Genomic DNA, 17,087 nt, shown 5'->3' on the forward strand with positions numbered 1-17,087 from the left:
TGTTCTTTTGTTCTTTTGTTCTTTTGTTCTTTTGTTCTTTTACTCTATAAAAAAAGCTGACTCATTACAATCTTAAAGTTCAACCACAAACTCATTTTCAAGGTTGCGAACCGACAAAACTGCGCGCAAAATTTGCCATTGACCCCGTGCTACAAGCCCGCTGGGCAGAAGCAAAAGTTGTTACGTGAAAGTTTTTATCTCACGCGGAGAACACCCACACAGACAAGCTGCCGAAAATATCTGAACCAACCGAAAACAGAACGATTAAACATCGCATAAATAAATCACAAGTTCAAACGGTGCCCATGCTGAGTGTCGAGTTCATGTTGCGGTTTTTCTGCTTGAAAAAAAAAATGCTTCCTGGTATAGAAAGATTCAACCTAGGGGTGTTCTTTAACTTACTTGGAGAGTGCTATAAAATTGCTAACAGCCATTATAGCAAATAAACATTGTGACATTTGTGAGTTTTAATGAATTTGTAGAAATTTATCTCTTGCTGGTTAGAACGCATTTCACGCACAATTCAACTCTTAGTACTTTTAATTGGACGAAAGTTCCTGCAGGTCATTATCACTGACGGCTGCGGTTTTCGCCGGTCCGCTCGAGGATAAGGCAGTGACCTCTTTCTCTGCTCTACGGCCAAAACGCATGACGCAACTGATAATGGCCATGGCCTGGGATAACACGACCCGGTTCGAGCGTGATGACTTTGCTATAAAAAGTGCCCGCAGGTCATTCACAAATCGTTAGTTCTCGTTGAACCGTGTCAGTGTCCAAGTGTCCGTGAATTTTCCCTACTGCCCCATCATGATACACAAAAAGAACCTTCTGCTGCTGTACGACCGTCCCCGGGAGCCCATCTTCATGGGCAAGGGCAAAGCTATCTTTGACGTTCCGGACAACTACCTCACGGACCGTTACCGCCCGATCGGTCCGGAGATCCAGAACCGGTTCGGCGATCAGGCCGAGGAGCGCATCCCCGTTCGGAGCATTGCCCTGCCAGATCTGCGCATCCCGATGTCCTTGGGCCGGCAGGAGCAATTTTCGCTGTTTATTCCACGTCACCGGAAGATTGCCGCCCGGCTGATCGATATCTTCATGGGTAAGCGCAGGCTAATACGGGCTCAATAGTGCCAAATTTTCTACTTCCGCAAGATTGCTTCCGAGAAAATCCCGGCATTTCTTCGAAGTCTTTGAAGCTTCATTAATGAGGACCACGCAGCAATAAATTATAAACAGCTCAATTTTGGTCTGGGATTGCGGGAGGGTAGGGGAGGATGTTTCGTTTTCATGGAAATCTCCTTTTTCAAAAGATGAGCATCGACTTCTGGAGGGAGAGTTTCCATCGCAACAATCGTGGTGCCCTTTTACGGCGCGATTCGGCGAGAGTGATTTCAATAGCAATCCAATTTGCGAAACGGGCTGGTCATTAGAAATAACAAGTTGCTGTTGACACCACCAGCAGGGGAGGTACTGAGTTAAAAGAAGAATACAATGTAACATTTTGAACATACAATATTCGATCCACTCTCATTATGTCCTGTTTTCTGATAAATACTAAAAGCATGATTTTGTTTTGTCAAACAACTAGAATTTTCTATATCAACATTTTTTTCTTTCAAATTCACGTTTAACGATCAACGACTAATAGACTAATCTGTTACATTTTCCAACGATAGTACGTGATAAATACAAATATCGTTTCAAAAGCAATCTTTTCTCTTAAACACTGTTTTCATTCAAATGTTCAAGCCATGGCTCGTATTTTCAATTTTTGAACTTTTTAATTAAATTAGAAGTTGAGCTTGCCAAGCAAGACCCTCAATTTTAACGAACTCAATTTCAACTAACTCCGATTTAACACTATATCGTAAAACCCGGGGCTTAAAAAATGTTCAATGATTTTTTTTTTTGCTTTCGAGCGTGCTTCAAAAACTCTTATCTGTGCTTGGGCAGACTTTTCTACAAAGATAGCAAAAGCCTGCATAATTATTTTTCCTTTTCTCACTGCCCTCTAATAGTTTTTTGGCGAAGCTTTTTCTACAGTTCACAGGAATAAAAATGATGCTTTCACTCCAAACACTACCGCTGGAAAGATGTAGCCGACTTCCTGAAAGTCTGCTTTGTACTTATTGAATTCAATCTCTCTTGCCGGTCAATTTCATAAAATACCACTAATTTGATATTTTGATGTTTTTCATTTTGAAACAAAGTGCATTTACAAAATGCATTCTGCATGCTTTCTATTCACAATTCCATGAATAAAATTTCTATTCTAATTTAGTTTGTTTCCATTTCCTTCAGTATATAGAAAACATAGGTTTGATACAATTGGATTTTTTTCTCATTCTTAGTTTGCTATGCTTTCAGGAAATCACACGTGAACAAAATAAAAAATGCTTGTGTTTGTATAAAATAATACATAAAAAACACAGTCTGTCGAATTTAATTCTTTTCAGTGAGTGATTTTAAATAGTAACAGTAAATTGAGCTTCGGTTTACACAGAACATATATTTTTTACTCACAGTTCGTTAACTTGGTTACGTTTTCATTTCTTTTGAAATTTGCTTCCAGTTACGTGATCAGATTTTTTATTCCACCCAAATTCCTAACCCGCAAAGTTCAACTGCGGGCCATCGTGTAAGATTAATCTTTGAAGCAAAATTCCGTCCTGTTGTGCAAACAGACCCAAATGCCAGTCATAAGTAATCCTCTCAAAAGACTTTCTCGAACCAATCCATCCGCTGCACAGGTAAGCATACACCTCTCTAAAGTTAAGGAAATTGGTTATGGTCTCGTTTCAACAAAATTCCAACATTTCAAAAAGCTAGCTGTATACTAGCGTGGTTCACGGATATATGAAAAAGACTAAAGTGTTCAATTTCGTTTGCATCAATCGGAATTTTAAAGTACTATGACCCCAGAAGCTAGCCAGAAATTTTGAGCTTATTTGGTTAAGGTCCAGTTTTGATCTTTAGTGTGGAACATTAATCAATTTACTATGGAGAGTTGTAGCTATTTACATCTATTCTAAAGTTTCTTAAAGGTTTTGATCCGGAAAACAACTATGTGGAACATTGCAAAGTGCTAGGAATTGCTCCGGAAAAGATACAGGATGTTTTTTGGAGTTAACTTTTTTCGGCAAAATTTCAAAATATCTGGATTTTTTTTTAATGTCCAATAAACCAAATTTCCAGTTTTTGGTCCAGGCAAAAACTGAAAATTTGGTTTATTGGACACTTTCAAAAAAAACTCCAGATATGCTCAAAAAATTAGCCTGTATCTGTTCGGGATTAATTCCTAGCGCTTTGCAATATACTACAATTTTTTTCCCGGATCAAAACCTATAAGAAAACTATTACATGATAAAATGTTATCGGATTGAGGATAACTTTAAATAAGAAAAGAGAAATAAATCTATTAAATTTATTGAAATTCCATTCTAACTTCAGATCTAAACTGGAGCAACTAAACCTTAACCAAATCAGCTCAAATTTTCAAGCTAGTTTTTGGGTCTTAGTACTTCAAAATTCCGGTTGATGCAAACGAAATTGAACACTTTTGTATTTTTCATATATCCGTGAACCACGCTACTGTATACCTACTAGTGCAGCAAAGCTTATCCGATGTTGGATTTGTCTGCTCTGAAAAGTGCATTCCAGAACTGAAGCCGTGCGTTACCCGGTTCTTCTTCATTTTTTCATCAACCTTGCAAGGTTCTACACAAATATCTGCAAGAAGATTTTGCACGTGATTCTGCGTCGTACTCTGATGATGTTTTGGTAGAGATTTTTTTTTTATCTCTCGTCAACTTTTGAGGATGCAAACTTGTTTGAGTTTCATCCACTTTCGTCAATTTTTTGGCAACTTTTTACTCGATGTTCACCCACGTCAGGGCAATACTGGAAAGGTGCATAGCTGAAATTTTGCATAATGTAGATTCCTCGTATGTTTCAATTTTGGGTAATCATAAATCGGACATATTTCATTCCCATATTGAGCGTATTCCCGAAAAAGCCACGCGGCATACCAGCCTTGAAACGACGCGCCGCACTTTCGGCAAATGCGCGCTGTCAGATCCCATACTGCGCGTTTTGTTTTTGTTGATCTTCTTCTTCAAATTGCATGGCAATGTTGCCGGGTATGAGAAATGGACATCCGAGTGGAAAACAGTCCTCACCCATCCAAGTTGATAACAGTCCTCATACTGTGAGTTAAAAATTACAGTTATCAGATTAAAAGAAAAAAGCTCGCGATCGGAGAAGGTTTGCCCATCTAAAATCAAAACAAAATTGTCAATGTTGAGAGCGGAGCCCAAGATTTTGAGTCAGTACGAGTAGTAAAAAAACAAACATAATCCACCTATGTGGTTGGAGCCTTCCTCACTTATTACCAACAATGGCTGATATGATGGAATTGTACAAAAAATTCATCTATTTTTTAGATCCGGAATAAAAAAGTACATCAATATCACTTAAGTGGGCATATCTCGAGACAGGGTTGCCAGATCTTCATTATTTTAGGCTCGTTGGAAATGTCTTTTGATAACCTAACCAACGATGGGTCGGATGATGGACCCGGACATAGTTTACATACATTTGAGTGAGATCCGGATATATGTGAAAACACATTTTTATACATAACTTTTGAACTATTTATCGAAACTTCAATCTGTATAAAACTCGATCTATGGGACCCTAAACCAAGTCGAATGCAACAGGTTCGGGTCAAATCGGTTCAGCCAGTGCCGAGAAACATGAGCTAGTTTGTTGGTCACATTCATACATACACACACACATACACACACACATACACACAGACATTTGTTCAGTTTTCGATTCTGAGTCGATATGTATACATGAAGGTGGGTCTACGACGTTTTTATACAAAGTTCATTTTTAGAGCAGGATTATAGCCTTACCTCAGTGAGGAAGGCAAAAAGTCTTATATAGACGCAGTCGTGCTATTTTGTCGCACTCGTCATCTCGACGTACCGAGAAAAACGCGTTTAATGTTTGACCTTGAATTAAAACAATCACGTTTTGTTTGGCTAACCGTTCTGAGCATAGTCCCGAAGTTGAATTTGGTTGCCGAAGTCCCGAGTAAGGATTGTCGCACTTACATCAATTTTAAGGGTGGTGTGTCAAGATAGCACGACAGGATTTAACTTCCTTTTATATGAAAAGTGAGAACAATGCAGCATTTTTGGTTTTAATGAATATTTCAGGATTGAAATTGAATTTGTGAGATCTGTGAAGGTCAAAAGTTGAAGTATTTTGACTACTTTTTTAAACTTTGTATACATACTTGCCGTTGGCTGAATTTGATAATCACCTGATATCCTATTCCAACTGCAACGAAAAGAAACCCCTGACAGGCAGCTCATATTTCATGTTATTTTCCACCGTCACTTTTGCCAAATCTCAGAGCGTGGAGCAATCAGCATCACGTCACACAAAATGGGTTTTCTGGGATCTAATAGTTCTAGTTCGCAAACAAGCTCTGCATAAAGTTGCATCGCGACACGTGGAAATCTGGAGCAACATTTTAAAAAGGCGGATAAGCATTTTGACAGGCAGAACAATTTTTTTAAACAATACCTGGGAATTTACAAAATTATTCTGGCTGTCAAAATGCTCACGCGCTTTTTTCAAATGTTTCTCCCGAAATGTGACTTCATCGGAACGAGCCCGAATTGCGCCGCAAAAATTGTGCTGACACGTGGAAATGCTAGGAAAATTTTATTTCCAACGACTGCACGAATCACACCAAATTGATGTGCTTCTTTTGAAAAACATAGGTATGGTTTCATGTTTTCCTGCGAGGAAAAAAAATGATTGCAAATATCATATCGTTTTATTTTTACATTTAATGGGAAGCTTATTAAGGCCTTAAAGCCCAATACAAATAACAGCTTAATGACGCCTTGAACATTATGTTACTTTATACATTAAAACTGGATGAGATAAGTTAATATGCAAATAAAGATGAAAAAAGATGCCATCACATCTAATTACAGCGTGAACCAATCAGCTCAATTTGGTGGTTAAGAATCCTCAGCCAGGTTCCGTGTTTATAACGAAGGCCTTATTAAGTTAAAGAAAAATAGATATAGGGGAACAGCATCTAATTCCAGCGTGCCTCTAATGTTGGCAGGTCAGAACTTTGACATTGAATTAAAGCTAATTAAAAGCGTTTTCAACTGAAATCGAGTGATAAAAAGCTCAATAAGAAGTGAGCATGCATGTTTCTATCGAAAGTTTTACAAAATTAGTTGTTTAAATAGTGAAAATCAGCACGAGGTCGCAGCCGCCACTGAAAATGTGCCACCCTGCGGCAACGTTCTGGACCGACTCCTACTCGATGAACGCAGCTGCCAAATTGAAATCAACCTCATCAGTAGGACCTGATGGAATCCCCTCCAGTATCCTGAAAAAGTGCATCCAATGCCTGCTGTCCCCACTACGATTCCTGTTCCAGCACTCTCTCGACAAAGGGGTTTTTCCGGACCTGTGGAAAACTGCTTTCATGTTTCCAGTCTATAAAAAGGGAAACAAACGTGACATCGACAACTACCGGGGGATTTCGGCGCTTTGCGCTGTCTCCAAACTGTTCGAGCTCGCTGTGCTCGACCTGGTGTTTTTTCACTGCAAGCAACAGATCTACGCTGAGCAACATGGCTTCATGCCGGGACGTTCGACTACATCGAACTTGCTGACCTTCACCACCTACCTGACCAAGGGGCTAGCTAGTCGAAGTCAAACCGACGTAATCTATACTGATCTCTCCGCAGCCTTCGACAGGCTCAACCATGACATCGCGATCGCTAAGCTCGAAAAACTAGGGTTTAGTGGCAGTTTGCTCAGTTGGTTTCAGTCCTATCTTTCCAGACGAACAATCAGTGTGAAGATCGGTGAATGCGTCTCGCTGCTATTCCTCGCCTACTCCTGTGTAGCGCAAGGAAGTCACTTGGGGCCTCTTATATTCTTGCTCTACTTTAATGACAGCAATTTTGTACTGGATGGACCAAGACTCGCTTATGCCGACGACTTGAAGATCTTCCGGTACGTGAACTCAACGGATGACGCTGAACTACTTCAACAGCAGCTGGATAAATTCACCGACTGGTGTGCCACAAACCGCATGACCTTAAATCCTCAGAAGTGTTCCGTTATATCGTTCACCAGGAAGCTCAGGCCGATCACGCACAACTACACGCTCCTCGGAACAACCGTCCCGCGGGTCGAATGCATAAACGATCTCGGAGTGCTGCTAGACGCGAAGCTCACGTAAAAGAATCACGTCGCATACATCGTTGCAAAAGCCTCAAGACTGCTTGGTTTCATATTTCGTGCGACCAAAAAGTTTACCGACGTCTACTGCCTGAAGTCATTGTACTGCGGCCTTGTTCGGTCAACCCTCGAATACAGTTCCGTGGTGTGGAATCCCTGGTACCAGAATAGCTCGGAGAGGATTGAGAGCGTGCAGCGACGATTCATTCGTTTCGCACTCCGCTTGCTTCCATGGAGTGACCCCCACCGTCTCCCAAGCTACGAAAGCAGATGTAAGCTAATCCATCTGGACTCTTTGGCTGTTCGTCGCAACGCCGCACGTGTAACCGCTGTTGCCGACCTGCTCACATCAAGGATTGATTGCCCCTCCCTACTCGGTGAACTGAATCTGCAAGCTAGATCTCGTGTGCTGCGCGGAGGTGCCTTCTTCCGAATCCCACTAGAAGCTGCCAACTACAGTGCACATGGCTCCATCATCGGACTTCAACGGACCTTCAATCGAGTAGCCTCAATTTTTGATTTTAATGTGTCACGTGATGTTTTGAAAAAGCAATTTTTAGAGTTTTTTAGATGTAATTAAAGTATTATTGTGTAACATAGTCACAGTATCATTGGGGCCGTTGGTGGCCTGTTGATTCTTAATAAACAAACAAACAAACAAAAAAAATTGGATGGAGTTAGGAGCGAGTGCTTAACCTGCCAAACAAACAAGAATTTCCCCTACACTGAAAAAAATGATGGTAATATTCATCAGGGAATGGTGAATGATTTTCAACATTCCAAAATTCTACTTTTTTATGTGTGGTTATGAAATGGTAACTACCATCTTCAATACACAAAAAATATGGTAATATTCATCAGGAAATGGTGACAGATTTTGCGTCAAAAAATATAATGTTACCTCAGAAAATGATATTTTTTTATGTAATATTACTCAAAAAAAGTAAAATATAAAACCTACCAAATTTTCAACATTCAAAAATTCAACTTTTTTTCTGTGTAGGTATGCGCAACATCGACGACCTGCAGAGCTGTGCCGTGTTTGCGCGGGACCGCATCAATCCGTACCTCTTCAACTATGCCCTGTCGGTGGCACTGCTGCACCGTCGGGACACCAAAAATCTGGACATACCGTCGATCGTGGAGGTCTTCCCGGACAAGTACATCGACTCGAAGGTGTTTGAGCAGGTCCGTGAGGAGGCCACTGTTGTGCCTGAGGGCATGCGAATGCCGATCGTCATCCCGAAGGATTTCACGGCGTCGGACCTGGATGAGGAGCACCGGCTGTGGTACTTCCGGGAGGACATTGGCGTGAATTTGCACCACTGGCACTGGCATCTGGTATATCCTTTCGATGCCTCGAACCGAGCCATTGTGGACAAGGACCGTCGTGGAGAGCTGTTTTACTACATGCACTCGCAGCTGATCGCTCGGTACAACTTCGAACGGCTGTGCAACCGACTTCAGCGCGTGAAGCGATTGAACAACCTCCGTGAACCGATCGCTGAAGGATACTTCCCCAAGCTGGACTCGCTGGTCGCCAGCAGAACTTGGCCCGGTCGTGTGGACAATGCCGTCATCAAGGATCTGAACCGTGAGCTGGACCAAATCAAGCAAGACGTGGCCGACGTAGAGCGTTGGATTGACCGTATCTACGAGGCCGTCCACCAGGGCTTCGTCGTGGACGAGTCCGGCAATCGGATCTTCCTGGACGAGGAAAAGGGCATCGACGTCTTGGGCAACATCATCGAATCATCGATTCTATCACCAAATCGACAACTGTACGGAGACATGCACAACGCAGGTCACGTGTTCTTGTCGTACACGCACGATCCGGACCACCGCCACCTGGAGTCTTTCGGGGTGATGGGTGACGTGGCCACGGCCATGCGCGATCCAGTGTTCTACCGGTGGCACGCGTACATTGACGACATCTTCCAGGAGCACAAGATCAAGCTGGCACCGTACAGCAAGCAACAGGTACGACGTACGAATGTCATTATTGCGCCAACACATCCATTTTTCAGCATTTCTTTACAGCTGACGTTCGAAGGAATTTCGGTGACGGGAATTGCCGTCAAGTCGGAAGGTGCTCCGGATAACGTGATGCACACATTCTGGCAGCAGTCGGATGTGGACCTATCCCGCGGCATGGACTTTGTCCCGAGGGGAAACGTTTACGCCAGGTGAGTTTTGATTTGATTGGGATTAATGAGAAATGTATGCATCGCTGTCTGTTTGAGTGCATTTAATTATGAACGCAACCCCATAAATTGGTTGGACATGCAAAATACTTAATTACGTCCAGATTATTTACATACCAGGCAAAGGACTCAAAAGTCGTTAAGGATTAATCTACTTTTTTTACGTTGTACCTACTTGGGGCACGCTCATTTGATGCATAATTCTGCTTCAAAACTTTGCTATCTTTAGCTAATTTCTTCGGTAGCGCATTTCAGTCTGATGGAAATGGAAATTAAACCTCACTACTAAGTTACAGTTGGATCGAATTACAGTTCCAAAGTAAAGGTGCTATAAATTACCAATCAGTCGTGATGAATTGGGTTTCTGTGACATCACCTATAAATCCAATCAGCAGAAATATAATTATCGAAAACACCATGCGTAAAATTAACAACAAGAATTACGTGGCGTGGCCAAGCTGAAACATAAATCAACTGGGCCATATTACTCAACTGATATTTTTTTAAAATTAGTTGAACCCTTCCCATTTCCCCTACATTAAATATGCTAACATAAAAACAAGTTTACTTAAATATATTTTGGGTGAAATTTGAGCAGTTAAAGGATACACTCTGATGAAACACGTTAATTAGACCATGTCCACCAGCATCCCACATAACTGCTGTTTAATGACCAAGTTGATGCAAATTTACCACCACAAACTAGTGGCCACATGAAATAAATCAAATTCTAATTAATGCGGTGAGACAGTGTAACACCGTGGAGGGTTCATCCTACTGAGGCAAACATCCCCCTCTGGAACCGGAAATTAACCCCACGTGTTGGTGTGCGAAAGTGGGTGTGAAACAGTCTAAATGGTTCCAGATGGCGCTGAACAGTGTAAATATCGAATGTTTTCCCAAATGTGTAACAGAACCTGAAGCGTAAAATGCAGATTTGATCTGGTTTTAGTAGCAACGCCGAACGGCTTGTTAAATTAATTATATAAGGACAATCGAACACTGGAACACATATAGGGAAAAACTCGGGGAATGAAAGCTTAACGTTTTTTTGTGCGTTCTGGAATGCTTGTTGTGCATTGGATAAATCGATTGGAGAGATGCCAATTTACAGAGCTGGCAAAACATCTGTTGCATTTGCTGGATGACCTTTTTTGTCGAGCGTGAGAGCAGAAAAAAGGGACCATGTCACGATCTGTTAGCAACAGATTATTCAAATTGGAGCCAATTGGGTATGCGGGGACAGAACCGATGGGATGGAAATCAATTTGTCAAAATTTACATTTCCAATTGAATTACAAGTTCTGTTGGCTTTAAGATCTGGCGGGGGATAAGCTCAAATGTTATATTGTTAAACAAGGACACCGTTTTAATGAATTGGACACCTTTTGAGGACCCGAAGTTTATGACAAGCTGGAGATGGGTTATATTTAAATTCAATAGTCATTTCGAAATGCTTATTTCATTTCCTTCCCTCTACATTTACTAATCCATTGAAAAACAATTCAAATGTGGACAGGTAGTTCGACAAATGTCAGTTCCTATATTAGAGTTATTTACAAGCAAAGAATAGATTTAATTTTTTGGAATCGTCCACTTTACACTCGTTCAAAGTACGTGCTCAACGTTATGGAGTGCTGTACTAGCTACCCTGAAGTCATAGGAATTTAATTGATAAAGTTTTTCTCGCCCCCGTCCTAGTTTTCATCTACGGGAACGACAAACACCATAAAATTAATGAAAACTGTATTCCAAGTTCAAGAATGCACTTCAAATGGAAATTTTCGCATCAATTTCCAATTATAGCACGCTCCGTTACCATACTCGACACCATTTCTCAACGATTGTTATATCTTTTCCCCGCCCACGACAGGTTCACTCACCTTCAGCACGCTCCATTTATTTTCACCATTCAAATCGACAACGACTCCGACGCCCAACGAATGGGCTTCGTGCGCATCTTTATGGCGCCGAAGAACGACGAACGTGGCCAGCCGATGCTGTTCCGCGACCAGCGACTGTTTATGGTCGAAATGGACAAGTTCTTGGTGGCACGTGAGTTTTTAGTTTATAGCACGCCGCCATTATGGCAACACTTTTTGACGTTTAACGATTAATTTCAGTGCGTCCCGGTTCGAACCGAATCCGGCGCCGATCGACCGAGTCCACCGTGACGATTCCGTTCGAGCGGACGTTCCGCAACCTTGAAGTCGGCCGGCCAGAAGCGGGAACGCCCCAGGAGGAAGCTTTCAACTTCTGCGGCTGCGGATGGCCCGCGCACATGCTCGTTCCGAAGGGGCTCCCCGAGGGTTTCCCCACCGAGCTGTTCGTGATGGTTTCCGACTACGAGGAGGACCGCGTCGTGCAGGATCTGGTCGGAACGTGCAACGATGCCGCCTCCTACTGTGGCGTGCGCGATCGGCTCTATCCGGACAAGAAGGCGATGGGCTATCCGTTTGACCGGTTGGCGCGCACCGGAGTGGACCGACTGGCGACGTTCTTGACACCGAACATGGCCGTACAGGCGGTGAACGTCATCCATATCGACAAAACGGTTCAGCGGACCTAGGATTTTGGAGATGTCCTATTTCAATTTTTTTTAACAAATCTTTCGGAAAATGATTTTTTATGGCTCATTGTTATCCTATATTCAAGCAAATATATCAAATTTATATTCAACTATGCAATTACATATGATATTATCACAATCGGCTCCTGGGTATACATAATACAAAGAAAATCCCTGATCCAAGCTAACTAAAGAAAATATTAAAAAAATTATATGATTCAATTCAACTGTTTTTTAGACGAATGATTAAAACTCGCATGCACCACCTGCACAATCAGCTGTTAAAGGTATTTTTTTTCAATTCCGGTTCTGTTAGCTGACCTATACAATCTACCCCGCAAGCCAAAATGTCATGCTGACACTTACAATTTGCAACAATGTTCCATTTGACTAGTGTTGCGTAAATTTGCAAGCTGCTTAACCGGAATAATTACGTTTGCAAAATGGTTTCTGATTGATTTTGAAACTCACTTTGCACTCACACCCACAACAACATCGAATCCATTAAATCTGACATCATCAAAATAACTCGGAGGCCCCAGAAGCCAATGGGCCATTTCCGGTGGTCGTGTTAGAGCTCACGTAATTAACGATGTGTGAAATGTGGGGCTTTGGTTTGCGTTTGGCAGCGTACGGTACCGTCAAACCCCTTTATCCCGATGATGATGATGATGACGATGATTTCGATATTATCTTTCCACTGTTTGCCATGCAAATATCAACTGCAAATGATAGCTTGTTACCAGGAGCAGTTCTTGAGCTAGTGTTGGAAGAGGATTTCACATTAGCAATTTGTAATAAATCTTTGTCAACTCAAACAAAATCGGAAGAAGTTGTCCAGAGTCCTCTTTGATTTTCGTGAATCCATACTTTGTTGTATGGTCCCTGATTTCAATGTCTTGAGGCGAATCAGTAGTACGAATCCATTAAAATTTTCTTTTTCGAATATTTAGGAAAAGCCCCTTTTGTACTTAACATTTGATCTATAGTATGCATATAATATTCAAATCATTACATTAAAAAAAACAACTGGGTTCAATGGGAAACCAAACAAAAGCGATTACGACCGATTTGGCTTAAATCGGTTCAGCAAATTGAGAGCAAACTGAGATGATTTTTCACCAAACGCCAAAGTGTCCGAAACTATTTGTAATTCGTAGAAAAAACTCTCAGTCGGATACATTTAATTTTGCTAAAGTTACAGCCATTTAAAACATACTCAAAAAAAAAAAAAAAAAACCAAAAAGGCTCCTAAGACTATTTATTGCTTTTTTAAAATCGAAATTAATTAATTAAAATCGATCTCATTAAGCCTGTTCTCCAAATTATTTTCCAATCCCGGAAACGTCTTGTTACAAAAATCGTCCTTTACAAAAAAAGATCAACCTGTTTTGGGCAAAGTTCACAGAATAAAATGCTTGTTTTAACTGCGGAAGCCGCTGCGGCTGCTAACGAGACCCGTTTCCGGTGCGGGAAGCCGCATTGAAACGATTAGAAAGGCAAATGTTCTGCTGGATGGAAAGACTGGCTGTTACACCCCAGTCAGTTTTGGAATATTGATGAGCGCTTAGCGGGAATTTTGTCTTCCGAGAGCATCGTGATTGGATTTTCCAGCTGTCGATTTTACGACGCATAATTTCGCCTTTAAAGCTGTGCTTTTTGGAAGTGCGGTTATTGAAAATATGTGTAGCTCAGTGGTTTTATGACTGGCGATTTCGATTCCAATAACATAACACTAACCCGTTCCAGTGCCCAAATCCGCTTCCCGGCTTTACGCACTCGCGTCATTTTTGCGTACTTCATTTTACAAATTAACAACACCTTTCTGCCATGTACGTGAGGAATTTACGAGTCGCCTATATTGCACGCTAGGGTTACCAACGCCGTTCAACTTTTCCGGGAAGTCAAAGGAGCCCACTGCACTGCCAACCCTACTGCGTTGAATCGTTGAATTCTTGTACGGATTCTCCCTTCATTCCTTCACTCACCGCAACCTTCTTCTACATCACTTGGCTTATCGCCAAGGGAGCTCGAAAAAATATGCTGCCATCAGACGTTGGGGATATCGGATTACAGGGCCTTTTTGGGGCCGTCCAGCCGATGATGTTGTTCACGCACTTCATCAACGAGCCCTCTCCTAATTTGTTAAGGTGCATTTCTGGCTTCCAAGGAATGTGCGCTGCGTCGTCCCGTTGGCGGCTTGTGGTGGGAACCGAATGAAACCACACATTTTTGCTGTTGGCTCAGAGACAGGTGGATTCTGCATTTGGACTTTCTCCTTATTTCACAATACATTGCTGTTATCAACAACTCTGAGTTCCTCAATCTGTCTGCAGAACTTTTACAGCTAGTTGGATGCATCCACTTGTCTGTGTAGTCCCAAAGGTATCGATTACCTTAGGTTATGAATGAGCCGGTGCACCACGGTGACGACAGCACACAACAGTCCGTGTTCGATCGTCGAGTAGTTCGGTAGCGTCTGGATTATGCAACAACGCTGAACAATGTCTGCGGCCTGCATCGCTCTGACCAGCATGGTCAAGACCACTAGCGCAACGCCGCTCGGAAGTGGCAACAAGAAGAAGACCACTTCCGCGTCGGTCAACAGTACGACGGAAAGCTTCGAGTCGCCACCGGTGCTGCCACCGGTGTCCTGCGTATCTCCCGGCACGGGAACGGCAACTCATCCCATGGGCGGTTCCCGTTGTTACCAGTCTTCACTGCGGAGCTACAATAAGTGGTCACCAACGGAGCAAGGGGCAACGCTGGTTTGGCGCGATTTGTGCGTCTACGCGACGGGTCAGAGTGGCGGTGGGCTGTCCGACCGAGGACCGATCAAACGGATCATCAACAACGTGAGTGGAGCGGTTACACCAGGCACGTTGATCGCGCTGATGGGTTCCAGCGGAGCGGGCAAGAGTACGATGATGTCGGCGCTGGCCTACCGGACGCAACGTGAGAAGCCTTACAAAATGTATGATTTGTAACTTGACTGAAAAATTTTCTTGCAGCGGGAACCATCGTGCAGGGGGACGTTCTGGTCAATGGACAACCGATTGGGCCGTACATGTACCGATTGTCCGGGTTTGTGCACCAGGACGATCTGTTCGTGGGATCGCTGACGGTCAGCGAGCACATGTACTTCATGGCGAAGCTTAAGCTCGATCGAGGTGTGAGTAAAGCTTCCGTTGAACGGCTAATTCAGGAACTGCTGGAACGAACCGGTCTAGCCAAGTGTGCCGATACCCGAATCGGTGAAGTTGGTGAGGGTAAGATGCTATCCGGTGGTGAGAAGAAACGTTTGGCGTTCGCAACGGAACTTCTGACCAAGCCGACGATTCTGTTTTGCGACGAACCGACCACCGGACTCGATTCGTTCTCCGCGCAAAATCTGGTGTCTACGCTGCAGTTGCTGGCGAAGCGTGGAACGGCCATCATCTGTACTATCCACCAGCCGTCCAGTCAGCTGTTCTCCATGTTTGACCAAGTGATGCTGCTTGCCGATGGCCGTGTGGCCTACGCCGGAAAGCCCAACGATGCGCTGGGATTCTTCGAACAGCACGGCTACAGCTGTCCGTCGAACTACAATCCAGCCGAGTTTCTCATAGGAGTGCTTGCTACTGCCCCCGGTTACGAGAAAGCTTCTCAACGATCGGCCCATCGACTGTGCGATCTGTTCGCCGTTAGCGAAGCGGCCGGTCAGCGAGATGTTCTGATCAATCTGGAAATGCATATGGCGGAAACGGGCGACTTCAAAGTAACCGAAGAGTCGCATCTATCCAGAAGGCCACTTTGGATACACACGCTGTATTGGTTAACCTACCGTTCGTTCCTGACGGTAGTTCGTGATCCCACCGTGCAATATCTGAGACTGCTGCAAAAGATCGTAGGTATTCCTTAACTCAAATCATCAATCGAGCTCTAACAGAATTTCTTGCAGGGAATCGCCCTCATGGCAGGACTGTGCTTCTCCGGTGCCATCAACCTGGACCAGCTCGGCGTTCAAGCGATCCAGGGCATCCTGTTCATCTTCGTATCGGAGAACACCTTCTCGCCGATGTACTCTGTGCTGTCCGTGTTCCCAGAAACTTTCCCGCTGTTTATGCGCGAAACCAAATCCGGCCTGTACCACACCTCCCAGTACTACGTGGCCAACATGCTCGCCATGCTGCCCGGGCTGATCGCCGAACCGTTGATCTTCGTCATCGTCGCGTACTGGCTGGCCCAGCTTCGTCCAACGTTCACCGCCTTCCTCGTGACGGTCATCGCGTCAACACTGGTCATGAACGTATCCACGGCGTGCGGTTGTTTCTTCTCCGCCGCGTTCAACTCCCTCCCGCTGGCGATGGCCTACCTGGTCCCGTTCGATTACATCCTGATGATCACCTCCGGTGTGTTCATCCAGATTGGTTCGATGCCGGTATCGATCAGCTGGATGCCGTACATCTCGTGGATGCTGTACGCCAACGAGGCGATGTCGATCGCACAGTGGGAGGGCGTTACCAACATCAGTGAGTTAGAACGATCAAATTTCGGAACAATAATTTAAAGTAATCTTCTCACTTTCAGCCTGCTCAACGGAAGACCCAAACCTGCCGTGCATGCGCACCGGCACGGAAGTGCTCACCCATTACAGCTTCAACGAGTCGCACTTGGCGCGCAACATCTGGGCCATGGTCGCTATCTACTTTGTGTTCCACGTGCTAGGATGTTTCTTTTTGTGGCGCAAAACCCGACACTGAGGATTAGCTTTTTGTGTTATTTAAGCAGATTTTTTTTAAGTAGATTTAGAAAATAAATATATCCTCAACTTTATCTTTTTGAAAATTTGAAAAATCTTTTTTTCGGAATCAAACAATTTGTTTAACATGAAGTCCACTAAAGTCTCAATTTGACGTGATTGTGCTACTCGCTTTTTGGCACTCCGAGAAAAATGCGTTTGAGCGTTTGACCTTGAATAAACAACAAGAAACACGTTTTGTTTGGCTGACCGTTCTGTGCATTGGCACGAAGATTTGTTG

At 43.4% G+C, this 17,087-nt stretch overlaps 3 protein-coding genes across 3 annotated transcripts in view; 2 read left to right on the forward strand and 1 right to left on the reverse strand.

Annotated features, from left to right (window-relative positions):
• Positions 1-17,087, reverse strand: part of LOC120432493 (tachykinin-like peptides receptor 86C) — a 173,948-nt gene that overhangs the window by 110,391 nt on the left and 46,470 nt on the right. The window lies entirely within an intron of this gene.
• LOC120432492 (phenoloxidase 2) lies at positions 525-12,176 on the forward strand. The gene is made up of 5 exons (XM_039597706.2): positions 525-1,102; positions 8,297-9,273; positions 9,334-9,479; positions 11,371-11,552; positions 11,621-12,176. The coding sequence occupies exons 1-5, from the start codon at positions 808-810 to the stop codon at positions 12,064-12,066; spliced, it is 2,046 nt and encodes a 681-aa protein (XP_039453640.1). The 5' UTR covers positions 525-807; the 3' UTR covers positions 12,067-12,176.
• LOC120432491 (protein scarlet) lies at positions 14,499-16,876 on the forward strand. Its single transcript, XM_039597705.2, has 4 exons — positions 14,499-15,021; positions 15,078-15,952; positions 16,007-16,577; positions 16,636-16,876. The coding sequence occupies exons 1-4, from the start codon at positions 14,571-14,573 to the stop codon at positions 16,806-16,808; spliced, it is 2,070 nt and encodes a 689-aa protein (XP_039453639.1). The 5' UTR covers positions 14,499-14,570; the 3' UTR covers positions 16,809-16,876.

The sequence above is a fragment of the Culex pipiens genome, chromosome 1 (assembly GCF_016801865.2).
Source record: "Culex pipiens pallens isolate TS chromosome 1, TS_CPP_V2, whole genome shotgun sequence".
NCBI lineage: Eukaryota > Metazoa > Arthropoda > Insecta > Diptera > Culicidae > Culex > Culex pipiens.

Bases quoted from the DNA above. Each gene is read 5' to 3' on its own strand.
- LOC120432492 (XM_039597706.2), top strand. From the start codon at position 808: ATGATACACAAAAAGAACCTTCTGCTGCTGTACGACCGTCCCCGGGAG. The intron at 9,480-11,370 runs GTGAGTTTTGAT...CGCCCACGACAG, and splicing joins AGGGGAAACGTTTACGCCAG to GTTCACTCACCTTCAGCACG. The intron at 11,553-11,620 runs GTGAGTTTTTAG...GATTAATTTCAG, and splicing joins GGACAAGTTCTTGGTGGCAC to TGCGTCCCGGTTCGAACCGA.
- LOC120432491 (XM_039597705.2), top strand. From the start codon at position 14,571: ATGTCTGCGGCCTGCATCGCTCTGACCAGCATGGTCAAGACCACTAGC. The intron at 15,953-16,006 runs GTAGGTATTCCT...AATTTCTTGCAG, and splicing joins TGAGACTGCTGCAAAAGATC to GGAATCGCCCTCATGGCAGG. The intron at 16,578-16,635 runs GTGAGTTAGAAC...TCTCACTTTCAG, and splicing joins GGAGGGCGTTACCAACATCA to CCTGCTCAACGGAAGACCCA.